Source organism: Leptopilina boulardi, unplaced genomic scaffold (genome assembly GCF_019393585.1).
Source record: "Leptopilina boulardi isolate dan_hultmark-lab unplaced genomic scaffold, ZJU_Lbou_2.1 LbouV2_1, whole genome shotgun sequence".
Lineage (NCBI taxonomy): Eukaryota > Metazoa > Arthropoda > Insecta > Hymenoptera > Figitidae > Leptopilina > Leptopilina boulardi.
Window position 1 is genome coordinate 978,911 of NW_026137640.1, and position 17,839 is coordinate 996,749.

At 21.6% G+C, this 17,839-nt stretch overlaps 4 protein-coding genes across 12 annotated transcripts in view; 1 reads left to right on the top strand and 3 right to left on the bottom strand.

The window, feature by feature from the left end:
• Positions 1-17,839, top strand: part of LOC127284942 (calcitonin receptor-like) — a 102,261-nt gene that overhangs the window by 26,683 nt on the left and 57,739 nt on the right. The window lies entirely within an intron of this gene.
• Positions 1,036-7,506, bottom strand: LOC127284241 (UDP-glucosyltransferase 2-like). 2 transcript variants are annotated; one of them, XM_051309628.1, is made up of 6 exons: positions 7,444-7,506; positions 6,574-7,065; positions 4,143-4,562; positions 3,377-3,608; positions 2,778-3,003; positions 1,036-1,406 (listed from the first exon to the last, which is right to left on the bottom strand). In XM_051309628.1, the coding sequence occupies exons 2-6, from the start codon at positions 6,985-6,987 to the stop codon at positions 1,121-1,123; spliced, it is 1,578 nt and encodes a 525-aa protein (XP_051165585.1). In that variant the 5' UTR covers positions 6,988-7,065; positions 7,444-7,506; the 3' UTR covers positions 1,036-1,120. The 2 variants fall into 2 exon arrangements, with proteins under 2 accessions (XP_051165585.1, XP_051165651.1); XM_051309694.1 differs by having other exon boundaries at positions 6,574-7,062; positions 7,444-7,500.
• Positions 7,980-12,372, bottom strand: LOC127284103 (UDP-glucosyltransferase 2-like). 2 transcript variants are annotated; one of them, XM_051309515.1, is made up of 6 exons: positions 12,327-12,372; positions 11,671-11,933; positions 10,525-10,950; positions 9,980-10,208; positions 8,385-8,610; positions 7,980-8,315 (listed from the first exon to the last, which is right to left on the bottom strand). In XM_051309515.1, the coding sequence occupies exons 2-6, from the start codon at positions 11,851-11,853 to the stop codon at positions 8,033-8,035; spliced, it is 1,347 nt and encodes a 448-aa protein (XP_051165472.1). In that variant the 5' UTR covers positions 11,854-11,933; positions 12,327-12,372; the 3' UTR covers positions 7,980-8,032. The 2 variants fall into 2 exon arrangements, with proteins under 2 accessions (XP_051165472.1, XP_051165391.1); XM_051309434.1 differs by lacking the exon at positions 12,327-12,372 and having other exon boundaries at positions 11,671-12,234.
• Positions 12,636-17,493, bottom strand: LOC127284760 (UDP-glucosyltransferase 2-like). Of its 3 annotated transcripts, none has more exons than XM_051310589.1 (5): positions 17,120-17,493; positions 13,957-14,376; positions 13,572-13,803; positions 13,162-13,387; positions 12,636-12,916 (listed from the first exon to the last, which is right to left on the bottom strand). In XM_051310589.1, exons 1-5 carry the CDS (start codon positions 17,288-17,290, stop codon positions 12,676-12,678), a joined length of 1,290 nt encoding a protein of 429 aa, XP_051166546.1. In that variant the 5' UTR covers positions 17,291-17,493; the 3' UTR covers positions 12,636-12,675. The 3 variants fall into 3 exon arrangements, with proteins under 3 accessions (XP_051166546.1, XP_051166485.1, XP_051166409.1); XM_051310528.1 differs by having other exon boundaries at positions 14,002-14,376; positions 16,874-17,493; XM_051310452.1 differs by having other exon boundaries at positions 16,874-17,493.

The following is a 17,839-nucleotide window of genomic DNA, read 5'->3' on the forward strand; positions in this document are numbered from 1 at the left end:
TCATATATATATATATATACGTTTGTTTTAATAACGCTCTATTTATTTGCTTTATTAAAATTCCTCTCATATTTGAATCAACTTTTGTGGATTCATCAGTTTTAATAGAAATTTATTGGAAACGAATATATTCCCCAAGTAAAATAAATTTGTATTTTCGTTTAAATAATATCGTAATTTAAAATAAAAAAAAAAATAATAAATATATATATTTTTGCATTATTATTAAATAATAATGTAAAATAAAGAAAATTTAATTAAACAAATTTAGCCATACACGTCCAATAGTGCAACAACCTGCATATTTCATTTTCCGTATAAATGAACGTTCGTCTTCTCTCGTGCATATCAGACATATTCGAATGATTTATATTGCACGCTCTTCAGAGAATTAATAGAAGGGTAGAATATCAACTTACATTTAGAAAAAAAAAAAAAAAAAAAAAATTACAATAAATAGTGACTCGATTTTTTTAAAATCAGTTTTACATATCGATAAATAAACATAAATTTTGAAAATAATTAAAAATAATTTTAATAAAATGAAATTCAAATATAATGGCGTTTAATGAAACTAAATTATTCTTCAAAAAAAAAGATATATATATATATTGCAGTCACTTGCACAAATTTTGTTTTACTCAATTTATTTTTCTATTGACTGAAAAAATGAAATTTCAAATAATATTCCACTCTAAATAGAATTCATAATACGTTTCGTTTCTCCTGATAAAAGAAAGATATTATCTTTCCATAAAAATGTCATATATTATAAACAACCTCGGGCTTTATGCTTGTGGTTCTTTTGATGCACAATCTCCAATATATGAGGATTTAAAAATCTATATACATCTCTTTTCGTATAAATATAAAAAATTTTTTCTAAAAAAGACGAAAAAAAAAAATATTTATCAGTTTTCTTTGATGTTGTAATTTCACTCAATTTTTTTTCTGTAAAGAAATTATATTTTTAAAAACTCGATATTTAAACAGTTTCCAATTACAATAGTAAAAAAAAAAATGAAAGAGAGGAAATAAAAATCATTTTTATTTATTTAGTATAAAATATTAATTTTTTTATTTACAAAATATTCGTTTATGTTTTTTTTTTTTTTTTTAACTATTTATTTTTCTTTGAACGAATCGCTTCACTATTTGATTTTGAATGGAAAATACACTTGATTAAAATCCTTATTAATGATAAAATAACGAATAGAGCTAACAAAAGGACTAGTAAAATAAAACCATACACATCTAATAATTCAACTTGCCACCAAGATAAATTGACTGCTGGTGAGCGTAACACTGGTCCATGACGTAAGACATATTCAACCCAAAATGAAACTGTCTCCTGTGGTGTTATTGGTCGATCCTTGTAAAGTTTTGATAATTTCTCAATGTTATTCCTATAAAAAAACAATTATTATATAAATATTTATTTAAAAAATTTTATCGTCAAAAAAATCTTAATTTTTATTTGGCAAAATTTTTATTCAAATGAATTTTTATTTGGCAAAAATTGTTATTCAATTGAATTTTTATTTGGCAAAAATTTTTATTCAATTTAATTTTTATTTGGCAAAATTTTTATTCAAATGAATTTTTATTTGGCAAAAATTGTTATTCAATTGAATTTTTATTTGGCAAAAATTTTTATTCAATTTAATTTTTATTTGGCAAAATTTTTATTCAAATGAATTTTTAATTGGCAAAATTTTTATTCATTTGAATTTTTATTTGGCAAAAATTTTTATTCAATTGAATTTTTGTTTGGTAAAATTTTTATTTGGCAAAATTTTTATCTGGCAAAATTTTTATTCAAATAAATTTTTATTTGTCAAAATTTTTATTCATTTGAATTTTTATTTGGCAAAAATTTTTATTCAATTGAATTTTTATTTGGTAAAATTTTTATTTCGCAAAATTTTTATTTGGCAAAAATTTTTATTCAATTGAATTTTTATTTGGCAAAATTTTTATTTGGCAAAAATTTTTATTCAATTGAATTTTTAATTGGTAAAATTTTTATTTCGCAAAATTTTTATTCAAATGAATTTTTATTTGGCAAAATTTTTATTCAATTGAATTTTTATTTGGCAAAAATTTTTATTCAATTGAATTTTTATTTGGTAAAATTTTTATTTCGCAAAATTTTTTTTGGCAAAATTTTTATTCAAATGAATTTTTATTTGGCAAAATTTTTATTTCACTTTATTTTTATTTGGTGAAATTTTTATTTAATAAAATTTTCATTTAACATTAATTTCTATTCAAGTGAATTTTAATTTAACTTAATTTCTACTTGGATAAATTTCTATTTAGCAGAATTTTGCAAATTGATTCACATAATTTATAAACTGTATAGATAAAGTAGAAAATTAAGTTTTGAGAGAAAATTTCCTTATATATATTTTAAATATCGAGTACAATTTTATTATCGTTTTACGAATTTGAAATTCGATTTGCAAAATTTCTCTCTCAAAAAAAAAAAAAAAATAAGAAATTATAAAGAAATTCTGTTAAATGAAAAATTAATTAAATAAAAATGAATTTTTCTCAAAATATTCATTTCCAAATTAATTCATATAAAAATGAATAATTTAATTCTTGAATTAACATACACTACCTTTTTGCATAATTATTATATTCATTTGGATTATTTTTTGAGAGAGAGAGAGAGAGAAAGATTTATTTCTATTAGACAAACAAAAGGTTGACCTAATTTTTGATTTTGTTTGGAAACAAAGAATTATCTTTTAGTAATTTTTTTTTTTTACCTCATCTCGGAATTCTTTAAAATTTTATTCAAAGCTTCGTCAAGTTGCTTCTCAGTGAAACTATCATAATTCAATGTAACGGCAATTTTTCTCTTTTCATAATTTCTCATATTAAAGTTTTGATCTCCAAACAATGGAAAGCCGATTATGGGAACTGCATAATAAATCGATTCAATTGTACTTAAAAGCCCTCCATGGCTGACAAATCCTTTGACGTTTTTGTGCTCTGCAACAAGTTTTAATTATTATTATAATTAATTTATATATATATATATTGATAAATTAATTATATAACCCATAAACAAAGTGAAAATACATGAATTAAATTAATTATTATTTTGTATTAAAAATAATTAATTTTAATTTATATTTATAATTGTTTTCAATTTATATTTAAAATTTATTTTAATTAATATTTAAATAATTACATAAAATTGTAATTATTTATTAATTATAAACTTGATAACGTGACAACAAGTGAATTATTAATTTAGATGGATTTAATTAAAAGTAAAAAATAAATTATTCATGGAGAAATTAATTAAAATTATACAAAAGAGTTCAATTAAATTTCGCAAAGAGAAATTAATGAAACTTACTTAAAATTTGAATTTGAGGAAGCCAGTGATATGTTTTGACATTGTCGGGAAGCCCTGGGGGTAATTCTTCTTTTTTTGCAATTTTCATTAAAAAACGAACTGGTGATAATTTTTTAAAAGAGGAATAAAAAATATCAAGTGTTTTTTTTGGGAACGTCTCTAATCTCACCATAGAACCAAATGATACGTAAATAAATCCATGTTTAGCTTCGTCTAACCATTTTTGCAATTCCTGTAAAAACAAAAAAAAAAATTATTTATTTTCTCGTAAAAAAAAAAAATGTTTTTTTTTTCATTTTATCTCTGTCTTGAGTGTAGTTTTCAAGTTTTATGAAGATGGATTAAAAACTCTATATATTTATTTATATAATTTTAAAGTCGTTGAAAGGGAGAAATTTTTCTCCATGTTGGTTGGAAAAATTCAGTTTTAAAGCTGATTTTTTAAAATAGTTGAAAGGAAAGCGCTGTCTTTTTTGCGATTGACGAGAGCTTGTTATTGGAAAACTTTTGGGCGGTGATTAAAAATCAAATTTTCGATTTAAGAAAAAAAAAAAGAGTCCTTTCCACATGTCACATGATATTCAAAAAAGCCGGATTTTATATATTCACAAAGCTTTGAAAAAGATTGACGAGGGAAATTTTTTTTTTTTTTTTTTAAAGAAACTTAAAGCTATTTTCCAATTTAATAAAAAAAACAAAATATAAAAATCTAATAATTTTCTAGAATTTTTCTTTTTTTTCGAATTTTTCAAAAAAAGAAACTAACCGGTAAAAGTTTTTCCTTATTGTCTTGTACATGAACACCTCCAATTTCCACAACACCTGGTGTAAAGGGGCGAATTCCATTTAAACTATAATGAGAATTTACTAGAACCAATGACAATTCTCTTGTGAGATCGTAAATTGATGGATAATCTGATCCAATGTATTTATCGATAAACATTTTTTGACTTTCAACTTGATTATTAAAATCGTGTGTTATTAATTTTGCAAATAGTGTATTTTGTAAACGTTCCCAAAAATTCATATTTGTTGAAAAACCCGTCATACCACCAGGTACAAATGCAAGACTATTTGGATTTCCCACGGCGTCATTATGCCATTCAAGTAAAACTGATGCAGTTACTCCAATTATTGGTACATTCAAAAGTCGACCAAAAGCCATGTAGCAATAGGATGTAAAATACTGAAATTTATCCAAAAAAAAAATTATAATAATATTATTATACACGTAAAAAAAAAATCTTTACCTAGATCAGCGATATGTTTCACTAAAACAGCAAAAGTTTTTCGTATTCTGGAGAAATATATCGCTGTTCCAGAGAAACTTAGACTGAAAAAAAAATTTATTTGATTCAAATATTCGGTTACTTCATTATTATCAAATAAATATTTCAGGCCTCGGATTATACGACTTTTTCGATTATTTCCGACTTTTTTCGACTTATTTCAATAAAAATGCGACTTATTTGACTTTTTTTTAGTATAAAATGCAGATCTTCTTCAGATCTTCTTTATTTCAATTATTTAACAAATTTGTAACTAAAATTCTTCACTAAATTAATTATTTTTCATAATTTTAATGAAAATTTTAATGAAATTCATCACAAATTCAATTATTTCAAATATTTTTCAAATTAAAATTTTTATGAAATTTAACAATTGTTTATAATTTAAATAAAATTATCAAATAAAATTACCAAAAATTATTAATTCAAAATCTTAAATCAATTCAAAATCAAATAAAATTTAATTATTTTCAAAAATTTCAATTCAAAATCAATTAAAATTCAATAATTATCCAAAATTTCAATTCAAAATTAATTATTATCAAATTTTTAATCAAAAATCAACTAAAATTAAATTATTATCCAAAATTTCAATTAAAATTCAATTATTTTCCAAATTTTCAATTTAAAATCAAATAAAATTCAATTATTTTCCAAATTTTCAATTTAAAATCAATTAAAATTCAATTATTTTCCAAATTTTAAATTCAAAATCTTTTAAAATTCAATTATTTTCCAAATTTTCAATTTAAAATCAAATAAAATTGAATTATTTTCCAAATTTTCAATTCAAAATTAATTATTATCAAAATTTTCAATCAAAAATCAACTAAAATTGAATTATTATCCAAAATTTCAATTAAAATTCAATTATTTTTAAAAATTTGAATTTAAAAGCTTTTAAAATTTAATTATTTCTAAAATTTCAATTCAAAATTTATTATTATCAAAATTTTTAATCAAAAATCAATTAAAATTGAATTACTATCCAAAATTTCAATTAAAATTCAATTAATTTCAAAAATTTGAATTTAAAAGCTTTTAAAATTTTATTATTAATTTCTAAAATTTTCCATCGAAAATTTTTTGAAATTTAATAATTTCAATTATAACTCTACGGAAATTAAATTATTTTGAACTATTTTTATAATATTTTTTGAAAATTCAACTATCTGAAACCATTTTTCAATTAGAAATGATTTTCAAATTATTGTATTTTTGTCCGCAATTTGTAATAAATTTTTTAGTGAAAACATTAAAAAAAGAATTTTAATTAAAAATCACTTGAAGTTCAATTAATTTCAAAAATCAATATTGTAAATCTTTGAATATTAAATTTCCTTTTAAAAAATTTTATCTCAAATTTTATGATAAATTATTTTTAGTTCTGTAAAATTTAATTATTGTCTGAAAATTAACAATATCTTTTGAAATTCAATTATTTCTAAAACCCTTCCAAAAGTATTATTATTTAAAAATCTTTAAAATATTTTTGTTAAAATAAAAAAATCGACTATTTTTTAAATATAATTTGACTAAAACAACTTTTTTTGTGCTTTTAAGTCGATTCGAGGCCTGTAAAATTATTTACTTGAACCAAATAATTTTTATTTAAGATAGTATTTTTTCAAATACAAAAATTATTGGTTCAAATATTTAATTCAAATAAAAATTATTTTGTTCAAGTAAATATTTATTTGATAATATTTAAGTAATCGATTATTTGAATCAAATAAATATTTTTCTCAGATGAATCGCTGTTCCAGGACGTGAAGATTTTTTTGCTTTTAATTATTTTTTAGTTTTATTATTATTGTTATTATTATTGTTATTGTTATTGTTATTGTTATTATTTAAACTTTTAAAATTGATTATAATTTTCTAAAAGAAAAACATTTTTTTAATTACCTCTACAATAACGAGATCATATGGAGGATCCTTTGGTGGATTATGAATAATATTTTGAAATACAGTATGATTGAGTAATGCACAAACAGGATCACCTGTCATTTCTAATAATCGTTTTATTGAATTAACAGAAACATTTTTTACCATACTGTAATTTAAATTATTTGTTATAATTTCCGATGAACCTTCTAAACTTAAATCATTATAATTAGGATATGATTTTTTCATTGGAAAATGTGAAATAACATCAACTTGATGTCCTTTTTGTGCAAGTACTTTCATTATTTTTTCTCCTAAAATTGCATGACTTTTTCCGGGTAATGGAAAAATACCCAATATTCGTGCACCTTCATTTATTTCACTTTTTAATGTAATAACAATTGTTATAATTAACAAAATACGTAGAGAAGTCATTTTTTTTAAAATTATTTCTTTACACTTTTTTTTTCTTGAGAAAAGAGTTTTTTTTACACTGATTCGGTTTTTTTACTACTTCAATTTATTTTTAAATTATTTTTTTTTAAGTTTTATTTTTAAAAAATTACTTTTTAAAAAAATATAAAATGTAAATTAATATTTACATTTTTAAAATTTTATTTAACAAATTTTTGATTTGCGTTTATTTATTTACTTCGTCTATATATATATATATATATATATATATATATATATATATATATATATATATATATATATATATATATATATATATAGTTAGTCACACTACAATCTGACGTAATTTTCAAACTGTTTTCTCGTGAGAAGCGCACAATAGTTGCTAATGATGGTCGTTGAAATTTTCGGAATGTCGATAAAATAGAATTTATATATTTGAAATTTTATAAAAATGCGAAAAAGATATTTTTATACGTAGTTAGGAGAGGCCTTGGAGAAACTATATAGTCGAGTTAAATGATTAAATTGCTGACATCACTTATAGAACTGTTGTAGGAAACTGAGCAAAGTATATTTAAAAGAACTATATAAAGAGGAAGGAGAGGAAAGAGAGGAAGGAGAATCTTGTCTGGTTGGAGCGCATCACATTCTTTATTGCAAATTCTAACGTAAAATTTTGCGAATTTATCGTAAATTTTCTTCTCTTTATTTTTCGTATTCGTATTATATTAATTTTATTTTAAGGCATTTTTTCGCAAATATTTTAAATTTTAATATAATTATTATATCTTTCATTATTTATATTCGAGATAATTTTATTATTGAGTGCAGGTAATGTTAGTGATATAGATGCAAGTCATTGTCTTTTTTTATGATAGCTTTAACTGATAAATATATTTTTTTCAGAAAAGATTTTCTCATTAAAAAAAAAAAACTCCATAAAATTTTAGTACAAAATTTTTTTTACCTCAAATATAAAAATTAAGGAAAAATTATAGAAAAAGAGTAAATAATTTTTTTTTGGGTATTGTTTTATTAAAATTTCTCATTAAAATTTTTATTTTCATTTCTTTGATAAGATTTTAATTTTATCAAATCTCTTTGTATGATAAATAAGTATGTAGAAAGTTCGGATAATTAAAAAACTGATATAGATTAAGAATATTGCATTAAGCAACAAAAAACCATAAACGTCCAAAAGTTCAACTTGATACCAGGCTAAATCTACAGCAGGAGATCGTAAAATATTTCCATGTCGTAAAACATAGTTTACCCAAAAAATTACACTCTCTTGTGAACTCATAGGACGATCATAATAGAGTTTGGAAAATTCTTCAATATTGTTTCTATATATAAAAAAAAAGAAATTTCTTATTTTGTAGATAAAAATTTCTAAAAATTTCGAATTTTCTCACCTGTAGTTATTATTTTTTAAAACCACATTTAAAGCCTCGAGGAAATCATTGGCTGTAAATTTGTGATAATCCAAAGAAATTGCTATTTCTCTATCTTCGCAAACTTTCATATTGTAAAATTGATCTCCAAATAGAGGAAATCCAATCATTGGTACTTTGTAATAAATTGATTCTAATGTTCCAAGAAGACCTCCGTGGGTTACAAAAACTTTTACATTTTTATGTTCTAGAATAAACAGTTTCAATTATTTATTTATTTATTTACATGCAAACGGGCTTACAAAAGAAAAAAGAATTAACCCTTTCGTACCGAAGTACTAAGATTAATGAAAAATAAAACATAAATGTTTCTTAAAAACCGAATAACAAAAATAACTATAACTAGGTAGCGTTGTTATTACTATCAAAAAGAAATAGTTTACGCAAAGACATTGTGAAATTACTTAACAAAGAGTTAAAAAAATCCAAATTGGTACAATGTAAGTTTACCTCTTCGGACAATCTATCGTAAATAGAATTCTTGGCAAAGTTTGATCTATGAAAATTTGTTTTAAACAAAGGGCGACCTCTAAGGTTTTTAAATGGAGCATAAAAATTAATTTTTGACAGAATCTCAGGACAATCGATATAATTATTAAGAATTTTGTATAAAAATAGTAAATCAGCATATATAAAATAAGATGAAATTTCAGGGATATTGAATAAACGTCTGAGATCGAAGTAATCATGATTAAATCTGTCGTGAATTACATCTCTTTGCCAAGCAGCAAAGCGTAAAAATTTGTACTGAATGTGTTAAAGTCTTAACAAGCTATCCTTTTGATAAGGAAATCAAATAACATGATTGCAAACTAAGATCAATCTTACAAACGAATAATATAATGACTTTAAGGTGGATAAATCCAAAAAACGATTGGCATTTCGTATAATAAAACCAAGAGCTCTATTGGCCTTACCCGCAACATCAGCTATATGGTTATCAAAATTAAGGTCATAATCAAGTGTTATTCCAATGTCAGAAACACAGAAAATTATAGAATTTATATAATAAAAAATCGAGGGCCTGTTCACTGAAAATCCAATTGAACAATATTTGAGAATTCATTAAAGATTTTTAAGGATTGCTATAGTCATTTTTGTAATTCCTATTTTGAAATTAAGGGAAATAGTGCTTTCATTTTATTTAAAGTAATTGAGAGTTCCTAGCAAAAAAAAAAAATAGATTAATTGTATAATTCACCGCCGAATTCGCTCGTATATCTCCGTAACCATTCGTGACTTGCAACAATTCTTACTGCATGACTTAGGATTTTACTGAAATCGACGAGATTCGTTCGGATTCGCATAGTATTCGACAAATTCGAACATCCTTTTCAACAATCGTCGGTAATCTCCAATACAATATATTTGGAATCAAGAAATTTACATTTTCTTATGTTAATTGATGAATATTCGGAAGATACCTAGTATATTCTTTACATTACAAATCGGGTATTCGAAAAAATTCTATTTTTATGATGTTATGCTCTTGAAAATAAAAAATTCCATTTGTTTGGAATTTTTTTTTGTCATGGCTACAATTTTGATCTACTTACTTAGAATTTGAATTTGTGGAAGCCACGAATGTGTTTTGACATTGTTGGGAAGTTTAGATAGTAATTTTTCATTTCCAATTTTTAGTAAAATTCGAACAGGTGCAATATTTTCAAAAGCCGTGTAAAATGCATTCAATGTTTCATTGGGAAATGTTTCTATATTCACCATAGAACCAAATGACATATAAATGCATCCATATTTACTATCATCCAACCATTTTTGAAGATCCTAAATTTTTTTCAAAAATTAATTCTTATTTAATTTAATTTCTTTTTTTAAAAAAGTCGATAATTCACAGAAAATTAAAAGGCATTAAAATAAGCTGCAACGCATATTATTTTAATCCAATTTTGCTTATTTTAATACCAAAATCGATTAAAATAAGGAAAATTGGATTAAAATAATAAGCGTTGCAGCTTATTTTAATGCCTTTTTATTTTCTGTGTATTCATCAAAAGTTATTAAAATTTAAAAAAAAAAATAAAATGGATTTTTTTATTATTTCTTTTCCATTTCTTTTTTTCTCATAATCAACAACACTAACCGGTGACAATTTTTCCCCATTTTCTTGAATGTGAACTCCTCCAATTTCAATAACACTTGGTGTTAGTGGTCGAATTCCATGTAAACTGAAATGAGAATTTACAAATACGAGGGCAAATTGTGTAGAAAGATTGCGAATACTTGGATAATTGGGTCCAAAATATTGATCGATAAATATTTTTTGATGATCAGTATAGTGGTAAAATTGTCGTTTTATTAGATTACCCATTAATGTATTTAAAAGACGTTGATAAAAATTCATTTTCCCCCCAACATTAAGTCCTGTAAATCCTCCTGGAATAAATGCAAAACTGTCAGGATTTCCTAGTGCTTCATTTTCCCATTCTTGTACAACAGATGATATTAATCCTATCATGGGAACTTTTAAGTGATGCGCAAATGCAAAATAGCAGTGAGCTGTAAATATCTAAAAACAAAAAAGGAATGAATTTTTTTTTTAGTTATTTTAAAATTTTTAATTTGTTTTTTTTTCGGAAAATATATAAAAAAAAATTAAATAATAATATTTAATAAGATAACAAATTTATTAAAACATGAAATAAATTTTTTGATAAAAAAATAAAATTTATTGCTTTTGCTGATATATAATATTGAAATTTTTACTCTAATGACAGATAAAATTAGCGAAATACGCTGTGTCATTTTGCAAAATAATTTTATTCACAATGACGTGATCAAATTATATATAAAAAGGAAACAAGTTTTTTTTCTGCATTAGTTTTTCCATATTTCGTTGGATATAAAAAAAATGATAATAAAAATATAAATATTTTTTTCTGTTTTGTTTTTCTTTTTTTAATTAACTATACTTAATTTTTGTTATCGACAATTCATTAAAGTTTTTTCTGTTTTATGATTTATTATTTATTATTTTAAAATGAATTTTTTTCATTATTATTATTTAATTAATTAATTTATTATTATTTTTATTAATCTATTTTACATAATAATTTAAAAAAAAAATAATTTAAAAAATAATTTTTTTGAAATCTTATCTAAGAAAATTTTCCCTGCGTTAAAGATTTTCTTTTCAGTAATAAAATTTTCATTGTAAAAATATACATTAAAAAAAATTTTAAACCAAAATATTTTTATCTATAAATGAAAAATAAAATTATTATTTTACCTCAACAATAACGAGATCGTAGGGCGGATTTTTTGGTGGATTTTTAATTATATTTTGTAGTATTGGATGTTGAATTAATTTACAAATATTACTGCCGGTATTATTTGAAATTTCGGGAACAATTGAAATTGGTGATAAAAATTGTAGTCGATTGTAATCCAAATTATTTGTTTTATCAATCATTGATCCATGTAAACTTAAATCACGATAGTTGGAAACCGGTTTTTTTTGCGGATAGTGACTAACGACGTCTATCTGGTGTCCTGTTTTTGCAAGAATTTTCATTATTTGTTCTCCTAATGTAAAATGACTTTTTGAATTTAATGGAAAAATGCCCAATATTCTTGCCCCATCACAAATATCACTTTTTATAGCACTTGTAATAATTATTATTATAATTAAAAAACACAAAAATGTCATGTTTTCGGTTATTTTTTATTACTTTAATAAAACAAAAAAAAAACACTAATTATTATAATATTTATAATCGTAAATACAATTTATTTAAATTTATATTTATTAGAATTTTTTTAACGTGTTTATCGGCACTAAATTAATTTGTAAAAAAAAATTGAAAGTTTGTAAATTTCTAAATAAAAAAATAATTAATAGATTAATTAATTATTACTAAAACGTAAATGAAATTTATTTCTTACTTTATTTCAGAACTGTTAAGTTTGATAATGTTTATGAATGAAAACTGTGCAATTAATGAGAGAAAAAAAAACTAACCGAAAACATTGATTTCTTTATGAATCTTGTGAACAAAGTCCTACAAAGATAGAGCTTTAAAAAATTGATTAGTTTCTAAATTGTTTTTTAATCGTAAATTATTATTACAATATATTTTCAAGGTTATTTATAATTAATATATATATATATTTTTTTATTAATTTATAATTCATTAGAATTAGTAGAAATTATTTATTATAAAAAAAGCTATTAATTATTAGTAATAATTATTTTAGCGTTTTCAATTATTTATTTACAATTTAATTCTTTTGGTTAAATAATCATTTTAATGATAAATTTAATTATCAAATATGCTAAATAAATAAATAATAATATTAAAATTGCTATAAAAGCATAAATATCGAATAATTCAACTTGGTAAAAATTGATGTCAGTTGCTCGAGATCTCAAAATATTTCCATTTCGTAAAATATATTCCACCCAAAAAATTACCGTATCTTGAGGATTCATGAGTCGATCAAAATAAAATTTTGATAACTTTTTGATATTTTTTCTGAAAAAAGAATTCGTTTTTTTTCTAAATTATAATTTTCATTGCATTTTTTTTTCTCTTGATAAATGATTAATTTTGAAAACAATATTGTTGATTGTTAAAATAAATATAATTGTTCATATTGAAAAAGATACCAGAAAAAATTGTTTCTTCGCTTCTTTTGTTTTAGCTCTCTCTCTCTCTCTCTTTTTTTCAATATATATTTTAATTTCTTTTTTCATTTATTTCAAACAAAAAAAAGTTACCTGTATTTGGGATTTTTTAAAATCATATTCAAAGCGTAGGTGAATTTTTTTGACGTAACACATTCGTGTTCTAGAAAAATAGCAATTTTCATTTCCTCATATTTTTTGATATTTTGAATTTGATCGTTGAATAGTGGAAATCCGACCATTGGCACTGCTGCGTAAATTGACTCCAATGTCCCCATCAAACCGCCATGAGTCACGAAAGCTTTCACATTTTTATGCTCTAAAATATCAATCATTTTATATACCAATTTTTGATAAAATTAGTTTAAATTTTTTTGATAAAATTAATTTAAATTTTGATAAAAATAGCAATTTTGAAATATTAAGTAAATGATTTTTATGGGTAGTCGATAAATTTATTTATTTAAAATTTTTAATAAAGGTTTTTTTTTTTAATTCCTTACTCAATACTTGAATTTGAGGAAGCCAATGATATGTTTTGACATTATTCGGTAGTCTAGGGGGTAATTCCATTTTATTGGCAATTTTCATTAAAATTCGAACAGGTGCAATATTTTCGAAAGTGGTATAGAAAATTTTTAAAATTTCTTTAGGAAATGATTCAATTTTTACCATTGAGCCAAAACTCATGTAAATACATCCATGATTACTTTCATCCAACCATTGCTGTAACTCCTGCCAAAAAAAAAAAAAAAATTTCGAAAGAGAAATTTATTTCTCAATTTCTTAAAAAAAGGATAATTTTTCATTTTAATTATAATTGACAAGAAATGATTTTCATTAATATAAATATAGATATTTAATGAAAATTTATTTTGATATACAAACTGGTATCAATTTATCTCCGCTATTGTCGATATGTAGTCCTCCTACCTCAACAATAGCAGGAGTCATTGGTTTCACTCCATTTAAACTGTAATGTGAGTTTATAAACACCAAATCAAATTCCGTTGAAAGTTCATAAATGCTGGGATACCCAACTCCAAAAGATTCATCAATATATCGCTTTTGTTTGTCAGCATAATAATTGAACTGATATTTAACTAGATTAAATAGAACAACATTCATTAGTCGTTGCCAAAAATTCATTTTTGATGGTAAACTAGAGAATAAACATGGAACAAAAGCCAAATTTGTTGGATTTCCCAATGGCTCATTAATCCAATCATAAATCGACGATGTTGTGATTCCAATAATTGGAATTTTTAAATGACGTGAAAATGCAAAATAACATGGTGCAGCGAAAATCTAAAATTTTTCAATTTTTCAATTAAATAATAAATTTTAATTTTTTGAAAATTAATACAGGCCTCGGTTTCTACGACTTTTTCGACTTATTTTAATAAAATGTGACTTCTTCGACTTTTTTTTTTACATTTTTTAAAAAATTTTTTTAATAAAATACATTTTTTTAGTATAAAGTATTTTTAGTATTTTTTAATTAAAATTTATATGAAATTTAACAATTGTTTATAATTTAAAAAAAAATTATCAAATAAAATTAGCAAAAAATTTTAATTCAAAATCACAAATCAATTCAAAATCAAGTAAAATTAAATTATTATCCAAAAATTCAATTCAAAATCAAAGAAAATTAAATTATTTTCAAAATTTTCAATTCAAAATCTTTTAAAATTGAATTATTTTCAAAAATTTCAATTCAAAATCAAATAAAATTCAATTATTACCCAAAATTTCAATTCAAAATCAAATAAAATTCAATTATTATCCAAAATTTCAATTAAAAATCAAAGAAAATTCAATTATTTTCAAAATTTTCAAATCAAAATCTTTTAAAATTCAATTATTTTCCAAATTTTCAATTTAAAATCAAATAAAATTGAATTATTTACCAAATTTTCAATTCAAAATCAACTAAAATTCAATTATTCTCAAAAATTTCAATTCAAAATTAATTATTATCAAAATTTTCAATAAAAAATCAACTAAAATTGAATTATTATCCAAAATTTCAATTAAAATTCAATTATTTTCCAAATTTTCAATTTAAAATCAAATAAAATTCAATTATTTTCAAAATTTTCAATTCAAGATCAACTAAAATTCAATTATTCTTAGAAATTTCAATTCAAAATTATTTATTATCAAAATTTTCAATAAAAAATCAACTAAAATTGAATTATTATCCAAAATTTCAATTAAAATTCAATTATTTTCTAAATTTTCAATTCAAAATTAATTATTATCAAAATTTTCAATCAAAAATCAACTAAAATTAAATTATTATCCAAAATTTTAATTAAAATTCAATTATTTTTTAAAATTTAAATTTAAAAGCTTTTAAAATTTAATTATTTCCAAAATTTCCCATCGAAAATTTTTTGAAATTTAATAATTTCAATTATAACTCTACGGGAAATTCAATTATTTTTTAACTATTTTTATAATATTCATTAAAAATTCAACTATCTGAAACCATTTTTCAATAAAAAATAGTTTTCAAAATTATTGTATTTTTGTCCGCAATTTCTAATAAATTTTTTAGTGAAATCATTAAAAAAATTTTAAGTCTGAATTGTAAATATTTGAAAATTCCCAATTATTTTTAAAAAATGTTATCTCAAATTATTTGATAAATTATTTTTAGTTCTGTAAAATTTAATTATTGTCTGAAAATTAACAAAATCTTTTGAAATTCAATTATTTCTAAAAAATTTCAACTTCAACCCTTCCAAAAGTATTAATATTAAAAAAAATTTTTTTATTTAAAAATCTGTAAATTTTTTTTGTTAAAATAAAAAAAATCGACTTTTTCGACTTTTTTTGGAATATAAATCGACTAAAACGACTTTTTTTGTTCCTTTAAGTTGATCCGAGGCCTATTAATACTGAAAATTAAATACTCTTTTAAAAATAGTATTCGCAAATTAAAAGTACAGTCAGTTTAATGTAGGTGATGACATCAAGATATAATTATGAATTGCACAAAGCATACAAGGCCGTATTGCAAAAAATAGTACTTTACAATTTTTTTTTTTTTAAATCAAATTTTTTTTATTTATTTTAAATAAATAAGAAAACAAAAAATTATTTTTAAAATTTATGAAAAATAAAGTAAGGCAATGGATATTATACATTATTAATGAATAGTAATTAATAAAAGAAAATAAAATAAATTAAAACAATTTAATAAATCATAAACTGCAGTAAAAAAAACAGGGTGGCCACTGATCGGGATTTAATTTAATTTAATCAGTGAAATATTTCAAAAAATGATGATTTTCAAATAGTATTTTAAATTCGAAACAAATTTAAAAATTTTATGACCTTTCAGCATCTCGAGCCTTTTGTTTACATTAAAGTACAACTATTAAGGTCATAAACAATACTTGAATTAAATATTTCAAAGATAATAAATTTCAGACAGTTGCAATTCGTGTATTAACCTGTTTAGACGTGCTCAGTGTGTTTTTTTTTACAGTAAAATTTTGCTACGGGAGTGTTAGAAAATTTTAAAATCGCGATCGCTTAAAAAAGTATTTAATTTTTCCTAATATTTAAATGTTCGAAATTTTTTTTTAATCGCGTGTGTTTTTATCAAATCTCCTCTAAAATTTACGAAAGGTTGCAGGCGAAGGTTAGTGAATATATTTTTTTTATAATAACAATTTAAAAAAAATTTTTGGAATAGAAATAGCCAGAAATTTTATTTTAGTAGCCACCCTGGAAAATAATTTTTTTTTTTTAAATACAATTTTTTTTTAAATTAAATTTTCAAAATTACCTCTATGATAACGAGATCGTAAGGTGGATGATTTGGTGGGTTTTTTATAAAATTTTCTAAAATTGGATGTTTCAATAATTCACACACTTTATCACCAGCGTAGAGAAGTAGATTTTTTAATGATTTTGTTGAAAACAAATGTATATCTGAATAATTAACATTATTTACAATTGGATGTAATGTACCGTTTAAACTAAAATCTTTATAATTAGGAAATGGTTCTTTTAGAGGAAAATGACTAATTACATCTACTTGATGTCCATTTTTTGCCAATAATTTCATTAATCGTTCACACATTACAAAATGACTTGATCCTTGTAATGGAAATATTCCCAAAATTCTTGCACCATCATTTATTTTACAATTAATTATAGTTATTATAATTAGTCCAATTGTCAGAAAATTTAATGAACTCATTGTGAAAAAATCTTTTCATTAGTTCGTATATTTATTCATTGCTTTTTTTAATTGACTTTTTTAATTCTTTTTTCATAATAATTTACTAATTATTTAATTAATTTTTTGTTTTATTTTTTTAAATTAAATATTTGTTTATTATAGTCAAAAAAGTAATATTGTTTTTTTTTTAAAAAAACTATTCCTTTTTACCACAAATTAAAAATAAGAACTGTCACATTCTTTTTATATTTTATTTCTATTAAAATTTGTAGATAAGAATATATCTTTCATTTTTAAATATGAATAATAAAATATTCGAATCATTACCACTTTTTCTTTTGCTAAATATAATATACGTTTATGAAAAAAAGTTTGTTTAATTAAATTAAATTTTAATAAAATTATTAAAAAAATAATTATTTCTAATATGGAGGAATTTTTTCTCCAATTAATATTAATTGGAAACTTTTTCTCTTTTAGAATTATTATTTTTGTTATTTTCCAATATTAAAATAATGAAAAGAGATCATATATATAGAGAGAGAAATTTTATATTTTATTCTGATC